We start from the raw sequence: 14,014 nt of genomic DNA, 5'->3' as shown, positions 1-14,014 counted from the left end.
ATATACCACCATAGGACTTTCAGGAATATATGGTAGAAATCTGTCAACTGGTAGAGATTCAGCTATACTGGTTAATAAAATGCTATACAAAAATCATATACCAAAATTGTATACTAAAACCAAGCAGAAAAGTATAGGATACACTTCCAGAGCGTGAAGCAGAAAGGCTAAATATAATATAATTAATATAATATAATATAATATAATATAATATAATATATCGGGTTTTTTTTTTTAAAGATGTAAAAACTGTATTATTGTAAAATATTATTACATTTTAGATGAATGTTTTATATTTTCATATTTTAAAATATGTAAATATTTATTCCTGTAATAGCAAAGCTGATTTTCAGTACTTGAGTGACACATTATGCTTTAGAAATGATTCTAATATGCTGATCTGGCACTCAAAAAAACATTTCTTAATTATTATTAATGTAAAAAACAGTTGTGCTGCTTAATTTTTTTTTTTTTTTTGTAGATACTGTGATACACTTTTGTTCAGGATTCTTTGATGAACAAAGTTCAAAAAACAGCATTTCATTTAACATCTTTACTGTCATCTTTGATCAATTTAACGCACCCTAGCTGAACATATATATACTAAAAACACTAAAAACACACAGTACAACATAAGCAATGAAAAAGCATGGACATTTTTGCTGACCTTATTGCATACGCATTTATAGGAGCTCCCCTTTCAGCCACAAATTTTATGGGAGGAGAGTATTCAAATGAATCATATATACACATTAAATATAAACTTAAAAAAATCATTCAATATTTTAGTCATCATATTATTAAAAAAAAAAAAAAATAACATTACTAGATGGAAGATTTTGGTCATACCACCCACCCCTACCTCAGAGAATCAGGAGAATTAATAAGTGTACTTGTACCCAAAAGAAACATTTGTCAAAAAAAGTTTTCCATAAAACTGAGAAAAGAGGGAGGAGTGACCAGCATACGTAAAAACTAGAGCAACATCAGTTCCCCTAAACGCCTCAGTCCTCTTCATTTCTGACATCAATTTCTCTTCAGCGCCACAGACCCCCTGAAGCCTGTTTTTCTATGACTAATAATGTCATGCTTGTTTCTGCCGACCATGGGAGTGAATTCTGTCCTTTTCCCTGGAAGAAGTGGGTCAGATTATTTTTTAACAGTGTCAATTTATAAAATATGCTACTGATTCTTGTGCAGTTGTGCAGTGTTCTGTGTTGAGAAGTCTCAGCTGTGAACTGAAACCAATGGAAATGGATTCACCAAAAATTCACTGATATTCCCATGACCGGAACCTTTTTTTTTTTTTTACCTTTTTACTATGAATTTGCAAATTTTTCACATTAGCACACAACACCACAGTTTGATTTTTATCTGAATTCAATGTGAACACCGATCTACCTGAAATCTTGCTGCACATAAATCAAACCACTCATGGGAGACACTATCCCTGTGTTTACAGATAGAATGAATGCTCTACCAGTGACAGCACTCTTCATCACGGGTGAAAGCCTCGGTGGCCAGGCATCAGTTAACGCTGCAATCAAATCTGAAGTGTATCACAGGACTTAAACTTACAGAGAATACAAATGTAACAGTATTGATTTGTATTGACGGCAACTCACATACTGTAAGGGCTGATAATGCCATAAAATTAAAATGGTCTAGTAATCAAAATAAATAATTGCAATAATAATAAAGAATAAGAAATCTTTCTTGAGCACCAAATCATTTGATAATCAGATAATTAGAATGATTTCTGAATGATCATGTGACACTGAAGACTGGATTAATGATGCAGAAAATTCCAATTTGACGTCACAGGAATAAATTACATTTTAAAATATTTACATACTGTTATTTTACATTTTAATAATATTTCAAAATAGTACAGTTTATACTTTATTTTTGATCAAATAAATGCAGTGTAAAAGACTTCTTTCAAAAACATTTGTAAAAAAATCGTACTGCCCCCAACTTTTTAATGGTGGTTTTTATAACTTTATATTTATGGCTATAAAGGATAATTTTTCAGTCAGTCTAACTAAAACTTTATTCAGACAATTTTAACAGACAGTCTGAACAGATGGAATGAATAAAATTTAGTAATACTGTTTTTGCTACTGAAGTTCAAAAAGTTTGCCATCTGTCTTAAACTCATACTCACAAAACTAAATTTTCATTTACACGTTAATATTCATTGGAAATCAAACATGCTGTCGCCAGCACCATGATCACACAAATTAAGCTATTCTAATGATAGCAAAATAAACAAGCATTAAAATTATGTTCAGGATGTTGCTTAATTTTATATCACCAGCAAATTCATTGTAAATATATCATCAATATTAAATATATTGCAAATCAGCTCTTTTGTGCTCCAGGAGCGCTCTGGATTTAAAGCAACCCATGCGCCAGGACAACGAGAAAGCTTTGTCTGCGTCTAGAGGCAGTTCTGCAACATGATGCATATTAGGTCTCTGAGGGATTTGGCTGTCAGCGTGTGAGTGTTTGTGTACAAAACAGTATTACAACTGAGACTACTTTAGAAACCAAATCCATGTTGCCTGACAGGCAGAATATCTGCACTATAAAGACGTCACTGAGAGACAGGGTTAAAATTTTTTTTACAATTAACATGCCAAATAAAAAAAAATAAAAATGAAACACGTCACTGCATTGCACAGGGGTCCACCTCACCATGATGACACCATCTTCCCAGTCCCCAGTTGTTGACTAATCAGACAAAATCATAAGTGTCAAAACTTACTGATCTCACCATCTATCAGGATGAACTCCTCTGATCGAGAGGTCTAAAGTAACAGCATTCACACACAGCAAACACGTTCACATCTCAGGTGTTTCCAGTGCGACAATTAGCTCTTGGGACCAGCTGACAGATGTGCATGGTGGTTTGTGCAGATATTGGATCCTTTCAAGCCAATTCCTTGGTACAATGCACAAAAGAGGCTATGAACAGAAAGCTTCAGTCATAATTCATAAAAAGAGCTTCTCACACAGCATGTCAAAACAACCAAAGAACTGTTTTACAATCCATTTTAAAATATACGTCATACTACATAATTCTTGAGCATGAAAATTGCATTCGAAAAAAAAAACGTTAATAAAAAGTATTTTATACTGCACATCAAAAGGAAATTGCAATGAAAGTTTTCGTCTAAAATCCTAGTCAAGCAGGGCCTAGATGTTGCTATTTTTGTCCATGCAGATGAAAACGTATATAACCCTTGCTTTTCCTGAAAGCACGAAAAAACATTAGCTTGATGCTGCTCGCATTAAGTCACTAAACATCATTCCACAAACACTGAGAACAATTTGCTCAGCAAGGAAACCCCGAAACGAAGAGGTAAGATGGCCCTGGATATTACAATTTTTATAACATTCACAAAAGTGAGTCATACAGTCTGGTCGTGGTCTAAATGTGTGGGGTTGAATATCACCCCCTCCGTAAGTCTCGAGGAAATCCATCTCCAGTAATGAGAAAATGGATTTAAATGGACTATAGAAGCAATTATCGGCATAATGATAGAAGGTAGGACTTGTTTTTCTTCCATTCTTGTTTAAACTGAACACTGACATCATAAATCAGGGGTGCTAAGTTTCAAGACACAAAAATTTATTTGTTTTTGCATACATTGTGTTATAAAACATACTAATGGTTTAGGGAGTAAGGAGAGGGAATCCTTGAGGAATAAGGACAGAAAATAGTAAAATCTACAATGTTTTGTCAGGATGAAAGATATAATATTTACATTTACCACTTAGTGCCAATGTGAGGGCAATATATATAGGAGGTAAGGAAACATTTCATTGCTCTGACGGAAAGGTATCAAATCTGTGACTCATGGTCTATTATTAGCTTGATTCAAGGGTATCATTCTACATATTTCTGCCTGTAACTGAGGCTCTCTGATAAACACTTCTCTTCAGGGAACATTTGAACCGTTGGTCTCCTCTTGCCAAGTACTAGTTCATCAGGGACTGGATGTGAAAGTCTGGTGTTCATCTTGCAATGAATTGGTCTGTTATGGGTGTAAACAGTCTTATTTCTCATTTGGTAAATGAAGGGGGAGCCGAGAAGGACAGCAGTTCTCCAGAGGGCTCTCCAGAGAGCAACAGACATAAAAAGTACTTCTGCACGATCTCATCAAGAGAAGCCATGCCTCATGTTCTAGGCTAATTAAAAATATTGATTATAATTACCTAAACATTTAGCTTCATTCTTGGCCATTTGCTAAACTGTTTGTACATGAACTACAGGCCCTTTATACTTAAACCTTTTTATATATTATTCCAACCCACATTTGAGTCTGTCCGTTCTGCAATCCATCTGTGTCCTATCCATTCCACATCAAGCCATTTTTCTGTCCAGACTCACAGCAAAAATGACATCACAACAAAAACAAAATCACAGCCAATTAAAAGAGTATGCAGATGAATTTTCTCTTTCACTTACAATGCATTGCGCAGCATACCTTGTACTTGCATGACTTCTGTGATGCGTCTCCAGATGGCATCCAATTTTTGGAATTTTTTTTGGACTAGTTCGCATAATCTCACAATTTAAATATTAAGATAATCAAACATGTATATTCTTTTTTTATTTATTTATTATTATTTTTTTGTTAAACATTAAGGTCCCATGAAATCAAAATGAGGCAAATGTTATTTATATTTACTGATAAAAGCTAACAAAACTCACTTGGCATATATACACAATTTAAACTTGCAATCTTTCTCTGCTACAAAAATGAACGAAAATGATTTATTTTTATCCTAGATTAATTTAGGATAAAAAACTAGTTAACGTATGCATATATATATATATATATATATATATGTGTGTGTGTGTGTGTGTGTGTGTGTGTGTGTGTGTATGTATGTATGTGGTGTGATAGCGTGTGTGTGCGTGTATATATATACGCACACACATACATAGCCTACATACACACTGATTACCAGATTATAGGCCTAAAGATGATACTAAAGTATCAATTAGTACGATATGCATTTAAAAATAGTTAAATCAAAAGTTCTACCTACATATAACGCGTTTAAAGTACTTGTATAAAGTAATTTCTTTCACACACAAAAAAAATGCCTTGTTTACATGGACCGGCCAAAATCATCATGTTCTCACCGTTTGAGTCCTTGAAAGGATGACGGCCATGACATTCTGGACTTCTTTAAACCGGGACGGTTACCGGTGTCCACAGCATATGTCCGGTCCATGGTCCTGGGATTCAGGTACTTTTCCGTGTCGGAAAAGCCTCTCTGTCTCACTCGGTAGTTCTTGCGCGAGCCGAAAGAGTTCTGGATCTGAAGAGGAACCGGGCTCTGTTGCCTCCACAAATGTTTTGGAGCATTGCCATCGGTACCGGGAGAAACCAAAGTTGACACCTCGCTTTCGGCGTCCATTCTTGCAGTTGTAGGCTATAACTCGCTAAAATTCGTCAAAACACTATATTTTGCGAGATAATTATTGCAACTAGCTTTGGTTGGAATAGTCAGAAACTTGGAAAACATCCATAAGAACGCGTAGTGTAAAGTGCACCATTAGTGCTATTTACAAGAAAGCAATAATATTCTACATAAAATATGCAAATGCATATAAACCGAAAAGTCCATTTTGATGTTCACTTTACTGGATTGACCCATTCTGTCCAATAGTTCAATGTCTACAGACATCGCTGCTTGCTTCTATCTTAATGTCCATAATAATAGGCTACATAACTCCGGACAATAAACGCTTTTCCCGTTAAATTGGTTCCCAAATAAACTAGCAAATCTTCGGGGTCCGTGCAACAATATCAGCATCCTTGTCTCGCGCCTCGCCTGGATGGAAAATAACAACCAAGTGCTCTCAGTCTCCTCTCTACTTCACACAGAAGTGATACTGGGAGGAGATCAATATTTATTCGGCACAGGTTGACTGACAGACCAGAGGGAGGAGCCTAATGCTCTTCGCACAATGCGGGGAAAAACTTTTTTTTTTTTAGATTTATGCCGAATCAATCAGATGACGGGAAAAAAGAAAAAGATACAGTGGTGCTCAAAAGTCCACTAAAATTTCGTACATTTTTAATTTTGTACAATTCTCCCTCTCTATGGTGTGTATATATATATATATATATATATATATATATATATATACATATACATATATATATACATATATATATATATATATATATACATACATATACATATACACATATATATACATATACATATATACATATATACATATATACACAATCAAGAGAGACTATATATACATATATATACATAATATATATACTATATATACATATAATATACATATATACATATATATATATACCATATATACATATACATATACATATACATATATATATATATACATATATTATATATATATATATATATATCTATATATATATATATACATACATATATACATACACCATATATATATATATATATATACATATATATATATATATATATATGTATACACACATACTAAATAAATGGACACTTTTCACAGACTGTGATGGCGCATTTCAACGGTCATGAGCATCATAAAACCTACAAAGTTTTTTTATATTTAAATTTTTTGGTAATTACATTTATAACACTATACTTGTATATATGGCCTTTTCATCACATTACTAAAAACTAGTTAACATTGCTGTGAGGGTGTTTCTAATCCTGAGGCTGTGGGAATGACAGTACATTTGAGACTGCTCACACTTCTGACTGCCTTCGCTCTCTATTTTTTCCTCTTTTTGAAAATTGTGAAAACCCTATTGTGGAGTTTTTCTTTTGCTATCTGAGCAAACGGTAACACAAAAATATATATTTGATGTAGTCTCCAATTTACTGCTATAGAAGTTTACCCAACTATGATTACTTCCGCTTCTGAGAAACCTGGGCAGAAATGTGAAAAGAGTCCATTATATATAAATATTCATGATATATTTAATAAATAATTGAATACATATTACAATTATATTTCAAATTTTTCATATACTCACAAATCGAACATTTAAATAGTATATTTTAGAATTTTTCACGTTTAGAACAGTTTGTGTACAGTGACTTCATACACTCAGTTTTCTTTACATGAGCTGAGCAATACTGACAGCATCTTTTAGGTGTCAGTTCAACCTGAGTGAACGATAATCACTAAACAACCACACAGAATCCTGAAGTTATAAGCATGAAATTACTTTTGACAGCAAATCTGTTCTTTGCCCCTTCTCTCTTTTATCTAAGATAGATTTTCAATCAAATACAATGTGAGTCAACCATCAGTTCAGGCACTAAAACCAAAGCGTTGTTCGAATGACTGTCCTGCATCTGACATAGCATTGACAGGAAGGCAATTCAAAGATAAGTGTGTGTAATAGAGAGGTGTCGGATAAAGCGCTCTTTCCATAAGAGGCAGCAGTGGGAAAACAAATTGAGACAATTTATCCAGTAAAGTTGGCATATTAGAATATTCACTGAATTGTAAAGAGGGGAGCATGACCTTATGAATTACAGCCTGGCATAAAACAAAGAATTGATGCATACACACAATCAAGATCCAAGGCTTATTCAGAGCAGAAGATGTGATTGAACACTGGGCAGTGTAACATAATTAAGACAATAGTTCATACTAGTGAGCATCAACAAAAGTTTCTGAAATACAAGGCGAAATCTTCATTTGTGTATTCATTAATGCAACTTTTCTTATGTTTAATGCACAGTGTTCTTAACATCAAAATTCTCCAGTCCTCACAGTTGGAGACTGGAGCCTCCTGGGGTTTTGAAAAAAATGACTTACCATAATCAGATGGGAAAAACAAGCCTCGTGCGTATAAAATCTATGTGCCGTAGATGGGAACTGATGTTGCGTATCATTAAACACTTGATTGACAGATTCTCCATCTCTAGCTGACGTGACTGTCAATCATCCTTTGCTTTAGATGCTAATTATGAGAAAGTGGCTAGCTATCATTGAGTTGTCTTTGGTTGGACTGTATTCATTCTTTGGACCACTGAACTGGTCCACCATGTTGTATCAAACGTGACAAGGCTACAAGGCCATGTAAAAACCAAACACCTACAATAAAAAGTTTGTATCTTTGTCAGTTTTTGTAATCTAAAGCAATGGAACAATGCTTAATGAAAATAAATGCAACAAACCATTTATTTAGCTAGGACAGATTAAAAAATAGGTGTGGTCAGTGCACATTCTCAAGAAAAATAAGAGCTGCTGACTCAAGGAAACCAGGTTGAATTCAGGCTCTCAAAATCCCTCTCACCCCTAACATAAAGTAATAGTTCACACAAAAATGTAATATTTGCTCAACATTTACTCACCCTCAGGCCATCCAAAGAGAGGAGTTTGTTTCTTTATCAGAACATATTTGGAGGAATTTGCTCACTGAAGGATCTCACTGAACTTGCTCACTGAACTTGCTCACTGAAGGATCTTTTGCAGTGAATGGGTGCCGTCAGAATGAGAGTCTGGACTCTCATTCTGACGGCACCCATTCACTGCAGAGAGGATTCATTGATGAGTAAGTGATGCAATGCTAAATTTCTCCAAATCTGTTTTGATAAAGAAACAAACTTATCAGCTTGGATGGCCTGAAGGTAAACAAATCTTAATTTCTGGGTGAACTATTCCTTTAAACTAAAAATGTCAGTTTTTCCCATTCAGCCTATGTTAATAATTTGACTGTCTGTTTACATTAAACATGAAAAAAATCCTTGTTGGCAAAGGCTCTTTTCAAGTTTGTCTACCAATGCTCAGAAAATTTACCTTAAGTACAAACAACATTTCACTTCTGTTTACACTGTTTGTATAGCATTTACCACTGTTTGAATTTAGTGTAAACAAGATGCTCTTTTTGATATTTACACTTAGCATAAAGAGTAACACTATTTACAATCTGTGCAAACAGCGTCTACCAGCAGTTCATGATGATACTGATTTTAAGAACATTTCTTGTTTACTTTGGTTCAGTTGGGTCACCGATTATTTTCTTCAGTAAAAGTAGTGGAGATTTTCAGATCTGAAGCATTTCAATTTTACATACATGCAATAAAATGTGCTTGCTAAAATGTTTACACAATAAATACATTTAGGCGACTTTATAGCCTAGCAATCAGAATCATCAAAGTGCATAACTGACTTTGACTAAAACAAAAGTTCTTGTAAAAAAAAAACATCTCCAAAGCAAGAGAAAATAAACAGATCAAAAGCATAATTAGTTCCAACGCATCTAGATCAGACAAAAGCATATTGGAATTTTCTGTACGAGGTTCTTTGACCCATGTTAATTGCATGTTTGAAAGTAAAAGTTTCAGTTTTAAGTCAAAATTGGCTTTTAGTCCTGCTAAAAAATTTATAATATTGGCTTATAGCAAATATATAACATTCAAAATGTAGTCTTTCTTTCTGTTAAATGGAACAAAAACAATCTTCAGCAATAATGAGAATAAAGATGATAAAAGCCCAGTATTTACCTGCTTGTATCTGCAGAGGTGATGGCAATGAGTGGAGGTGCCCTCAAGGGGAGGCTGGTGGGTCGAGGCTGGGCCGTCTCGGTCTCAGGTTTCCTCTCACAGTAGTACTGCTCAGCCTGCCTGAAGGCCAAAGGGGGCAGCTGGATGGTTCGGCAGGAAAGCCTGCGGACCGCAAAGGGCTCCATGCAGGAGAATGGACATGAGTCTGGGGAACAATCCGAGACCTGAGAAGGTGACAGTTTCATTAATAGTTATTTTCCTAAATGCTTTAAAGTTTTTGAGACCTTCACTAAAAATAGTCCACTCATCAAGTAGAGATATATGAACTGTTAAAGTATGAAAATGAATCAGTCCTAAGATGAACCTTCAAACTCATTTTCGCAAAGAATTCAAGTACAGATTCGATTCAACAATTTAGAACAATGACTCATTTGTTTTCGGATACATTTTGATTTTCAGCCTTATACTAAAATGATTAACCTTAAAACATTTTTGAATTTGTAAACAGTAACCAAATTAAAAATATTGTGTGTTTTGAATGATCTACTCAGGGGGGAAAAAAATTATGGTTTCACACAAAAATATTAAGCAGCACACCCATTTTAAAATGTTAAATAATAAATAAATAAACGTTACTTGAGTGCCAAATCAGCATACTAGAGGGATTTCTAAAGGATCATGTGACACATATCCATCCATTTATTATTCCCGTTTGTTGCAATCCTCAGCTCTCTCTTCTTTTGACAATATGCTTCATAAGACCCATCAGAGAACTCTCATTCCCTCTGAATACAACAAGGCGATATCGATTTGATACAGAGAGACCAGCTCTCTCCAAACAGCCTCAGGACAAAGTACTGTAGAAAACACAAATCACCATTGATTCACACAAAAAGGCTCCCCACTTATTTTCCTTCAGGCACCAAACCCAAAATGCACCGAAAAACAGTTCAATTATCCTGAAAGATAAATTATTTCATAATTCTTAGTCAAAAAACCAATTCAGATTTCTGACTGAAGGCCAAATGACTCAGTACCTGTGCTCAAAGACAGGTCTACAAGGCCTTTAATTCTTTTCTGACTTTGACATTTTCCTTTGTTTTTGGTTGTACAGAAACACCTCTCAAGAGGTTTACATTTTAAAATATCACCTCATATATTATTAATGACTTAATTGTGTTCACTCAGATAGTGCTAGAAGCCAAAACAAGGTATCCCATGTGAACGGAAGAGTTTAAAATAGTTCTGGCCTTCAGGAACTATTAATTTACATCTTCACAGGGAGCAAGTTAGATGTGTCTCAATGCTATTGTAGGTGATTTATTACAAAAGTATGGATACAAAGGGACATTTCATCTGGACACTCGAGTTTCATGGTTGAAATATTATTTAAATATGGAATATTAAAAAATTAAATCAGAGTAGTGATAGGTGGACTTTGAATACAGTAAAGTTTGTAAAGTGCATTTTTTTATATTTTAAATAAAACATATACATATAAACACATACATTATATTAAACTGCATCTTTTGAACAGAATTTTTTAGTTTTGATAAATCAGATATTAACTAAAAAACGAATTTTCTTTCTAAATTAGCACTGCCCAACTGTGAAATAAGAGTTTCAAACAGAAAATAAATGTCTTTTGATTCAAGGTGAGAGCAGTAGAACAAAGTCTCACCTTTCTACACTGATGGTTGTAGTCACATACCATGAAAAACACATTAACTGCAAGGAAACACGCTGACTTTCGGGGGAACACCCCAATCTTATTGCCCGAAATGAAATATGTAAACCATCAGCCGACTCATAAATAAATAAGTGAGTAAATACAGAAATCTTTGATCCAATTACCAGTGTTTTCACAGAGGCGTCGCATATATAAACATTTTAATTATCATCACTGATGCTTTGTAGAGCTCCACTGCGTTTGAAATACTGGTAAATGTGATTTCAGAGAGGAATAATTAAAGGTGTCACATGGGTAAAGACCGGCACCCAAATGAGGTACTCTATCAAGAGATACCCGATGATATTTAACCAACAGGCTTCAAAGCAGAATTTTTCTTTTACTGTGGACTGAAATCAAAATTTTCAGAAATGCTCAGAGATCCACTCATCAGGTATCTTAAAGTGTTCATATGAATTTTTAGGGAAGGTAAACAGCTTGGATGGTTTTAATTTGTCATTCAAACACTAAAGAACAATATGCTGTTCATTTAATGAAATATATTAATTATGATAAAGATAACAAATCAATAATGAAGGATGATATCAAAATTAAAACAGACTAGAGCTGTAACTCAAACAATAAAGGCACTTCTGACATTAAAAAGTCATTAAAACAAAAACACTTTAGACATCATGAAGCACCGTAAATGAATCACAGTGATATGAAGCTCTTTATGCCGGGCCAATGGAGCCTCAGCATTGCCCCGGGCTTTTGTGATGTGAGCAGTAACGTGGGTTACACAGGTGTGTACACAAAAGTGATGAGAGTCTCTTATCATGTCGCCTAGAGCTGAATGACAGCAGGTCAATGATGAATCTTAATTCATTAATCCTCTTATAAAAGACTACACATTATCTGCCTCCTTGAGACTAGTTCTGTAAGGATATATTTAAGAGACATATTTCAGTTTAATAACCAAAGGCCTCAAAGAATATAAATAAAAACCACTGGATGTTTATTAGATTTTTATTAGATACATTGGCTGTTTATTAGTTTTATATTAGATATATTTGGGGGGGGGAATTAATAAGTAAATACTTATTTTGAATAAGTGAAAGATAATGCTATACTAGTAGGCCTATAGTTCCCTTCACTCCATTCCTACCCAAACCACATTAAAATAAAAAAAAAAAAAAAAAAAAAAAAAAAAAAAACATTTAACCATCCTGTTTTATACAAATTATATTGCTCTATCTATATTATGTTAAAATTCCATTGTCATACACTAGCAGTTAAAAGTTTTGGGTCTGTGAGAATTTTTTTATGTTTTCGAAATGCATCTGTTATGCTCACCAAGGCTGCATTTATTTGATCAACAGTAAAAACAATGATATTATGAAATATTATTTCAATTTAAAGCAGATTTTCTTACTTCAACATACAGGCATGTGATGAGTTAGAGACAAAAAGAAGGAAAATCTGACCACGCCCCAAGCCATGCCCACAAGCCACGCCCCCAGCACTAATTATTAAAAATATAAATTTTAGCACATTAAAAGATACATCTTATATTGTAAAAATACATACTGTCCTGTAAAAAATAAAAAGCAGCATTTAATAATCATGACAACAATATAATAACATATTATAATGAAGTACTATCATATATTATAGTAAAGTATATAGAATTGTTATTATTATTAAAGTACCTGCCAAAATTTTGGAAACATTACAATTATCAATGATTTTGAAAATTACTATCTTCTGCTCATCAAGGCTGAATTTATTTGATCAAAATAAAGTAAAAAAAAAAAATGAAATATTGTTAAATATTATTACAAACAGAATTTTTTTTAAATTTTAATGTATTATAAAATGTAATGTTTTTCCTGTGATGCAAAGCAGAATTTTCTTCATCACTACTCCAGTTTTCAGTGTCACATGATCTTTTAGAAATCATTACAATTTATTTGACTTTCAAGAAACATTTCTGATTATTATCAATGTTGAAAATTTTGCTGCTCCATATTTTGTGTGGAAATTATGATGCACTTTATTTTTCAGGATTTTTTGATAAATATAAAGTTTAATAAACAGCATTTATTTGCATTTATCAAATGTATTAATTAAATTTGTTAATGCATTTATTAAATAGAAATCATTTTAAATGTCTTCACTCACTTTTTTCACTTTCATGCATGATGAATAAAATTATTAATTTCTCTCTCTATTTTAAATCTTATACAAATGTTTGAGTGGTATCATTGTTTCCATAAAAATATTAAGCAGCAAAACTGTTTTTAACATTGATAATAATGAGAAATGTTTCTTGAGCAGCAAATCAGCATATTAGAATGATTTCTAAAGGATAATGTGACACTGAAACTTCTTTGTAAACAATAACAGATTAAAAACGTTTCTAATGCCGATTGTTGCATTCCCAAATGCAAATTAAAGTGGCTCAAACAAAGAGTAGGACTAACAGTGAATCGAAACCAAAAACAGTACTGTAACAGCACACATGTAGCGTGTCACACTACAGCCAATTACATGGGTCATCCCTCAGAGGTCGGAAAATAGGAAATATACGGAAAAAATCACATCCCTGAATATACTTTAAAATGTAATTTATTCCTATGAATGCAAAGCTTCATTTTTCAGTAATCATTAGTCCTACTCTAGTCTTTAGTGATCCTTCAGAAATCATTCTGATATGCTGATTCAGTGGTCAAAACACATTTCTTATTATTAATGTTGTGCTGCTTAATATTTGTGGAAACCACAATACAGCTTTTTTCAGGATTCATTGATGAA

The 14,014-nt window shown here is 33.4% G+C and overlaps 1 protein-coding gene across 3 annotated transcripts in view; it reads right to left on the bottom strand.

The window, feature by feature from the left end:
- Nucleotides 1-14,014, bottom strand: part of LOC109094532 (cAMP-specific 3',5'-cyclic phosphodiesterase 4D-like) — a 116,199-nt gene that overhangs the window by 95,878 nt on the left and 6,307 nt on the right. For 2 of the 3 annotated variants that reach the window (XM_042761939.1, XM_042761940.1), the window contains exon 4: nucleotides 9,529-9,752. In XM_042761939.1, coding sequence (XP_042617873.1) covers nucleotides 9,529-9,752 — 224 coding nt within the window. Of the gene's footprint in view, nucleotides 1-5,161; nucleotides 5,886-9,528; nucleotides 9,753-14,014 lie in introns of those variants that run through there. The other variant, XM_042761941.1, reaches the window with a different exon arrangement.

The sequence above is a fragment of the Cyprinus carpio genome, chromosome A8, assembly GCF_018340385.1.
Source record: "Cyprinus carpio isolate SPL01 chromosome A8, ASM1834038v1, whole genome shotgun sequence".
Classification (NCBI taxonomy): domain Eukaryota; kingdom Metazoa; phylum Chordata; class Actinopteri; order Cypriniformes; family Cyprinidae; genus Cyprinus; species Cyprinus carpio.
The sequence above is the reverse complement of the archived record's forward strand: the minus strand, read 5'-3'. Positions and strand labels throughout refer to the sequence as shown.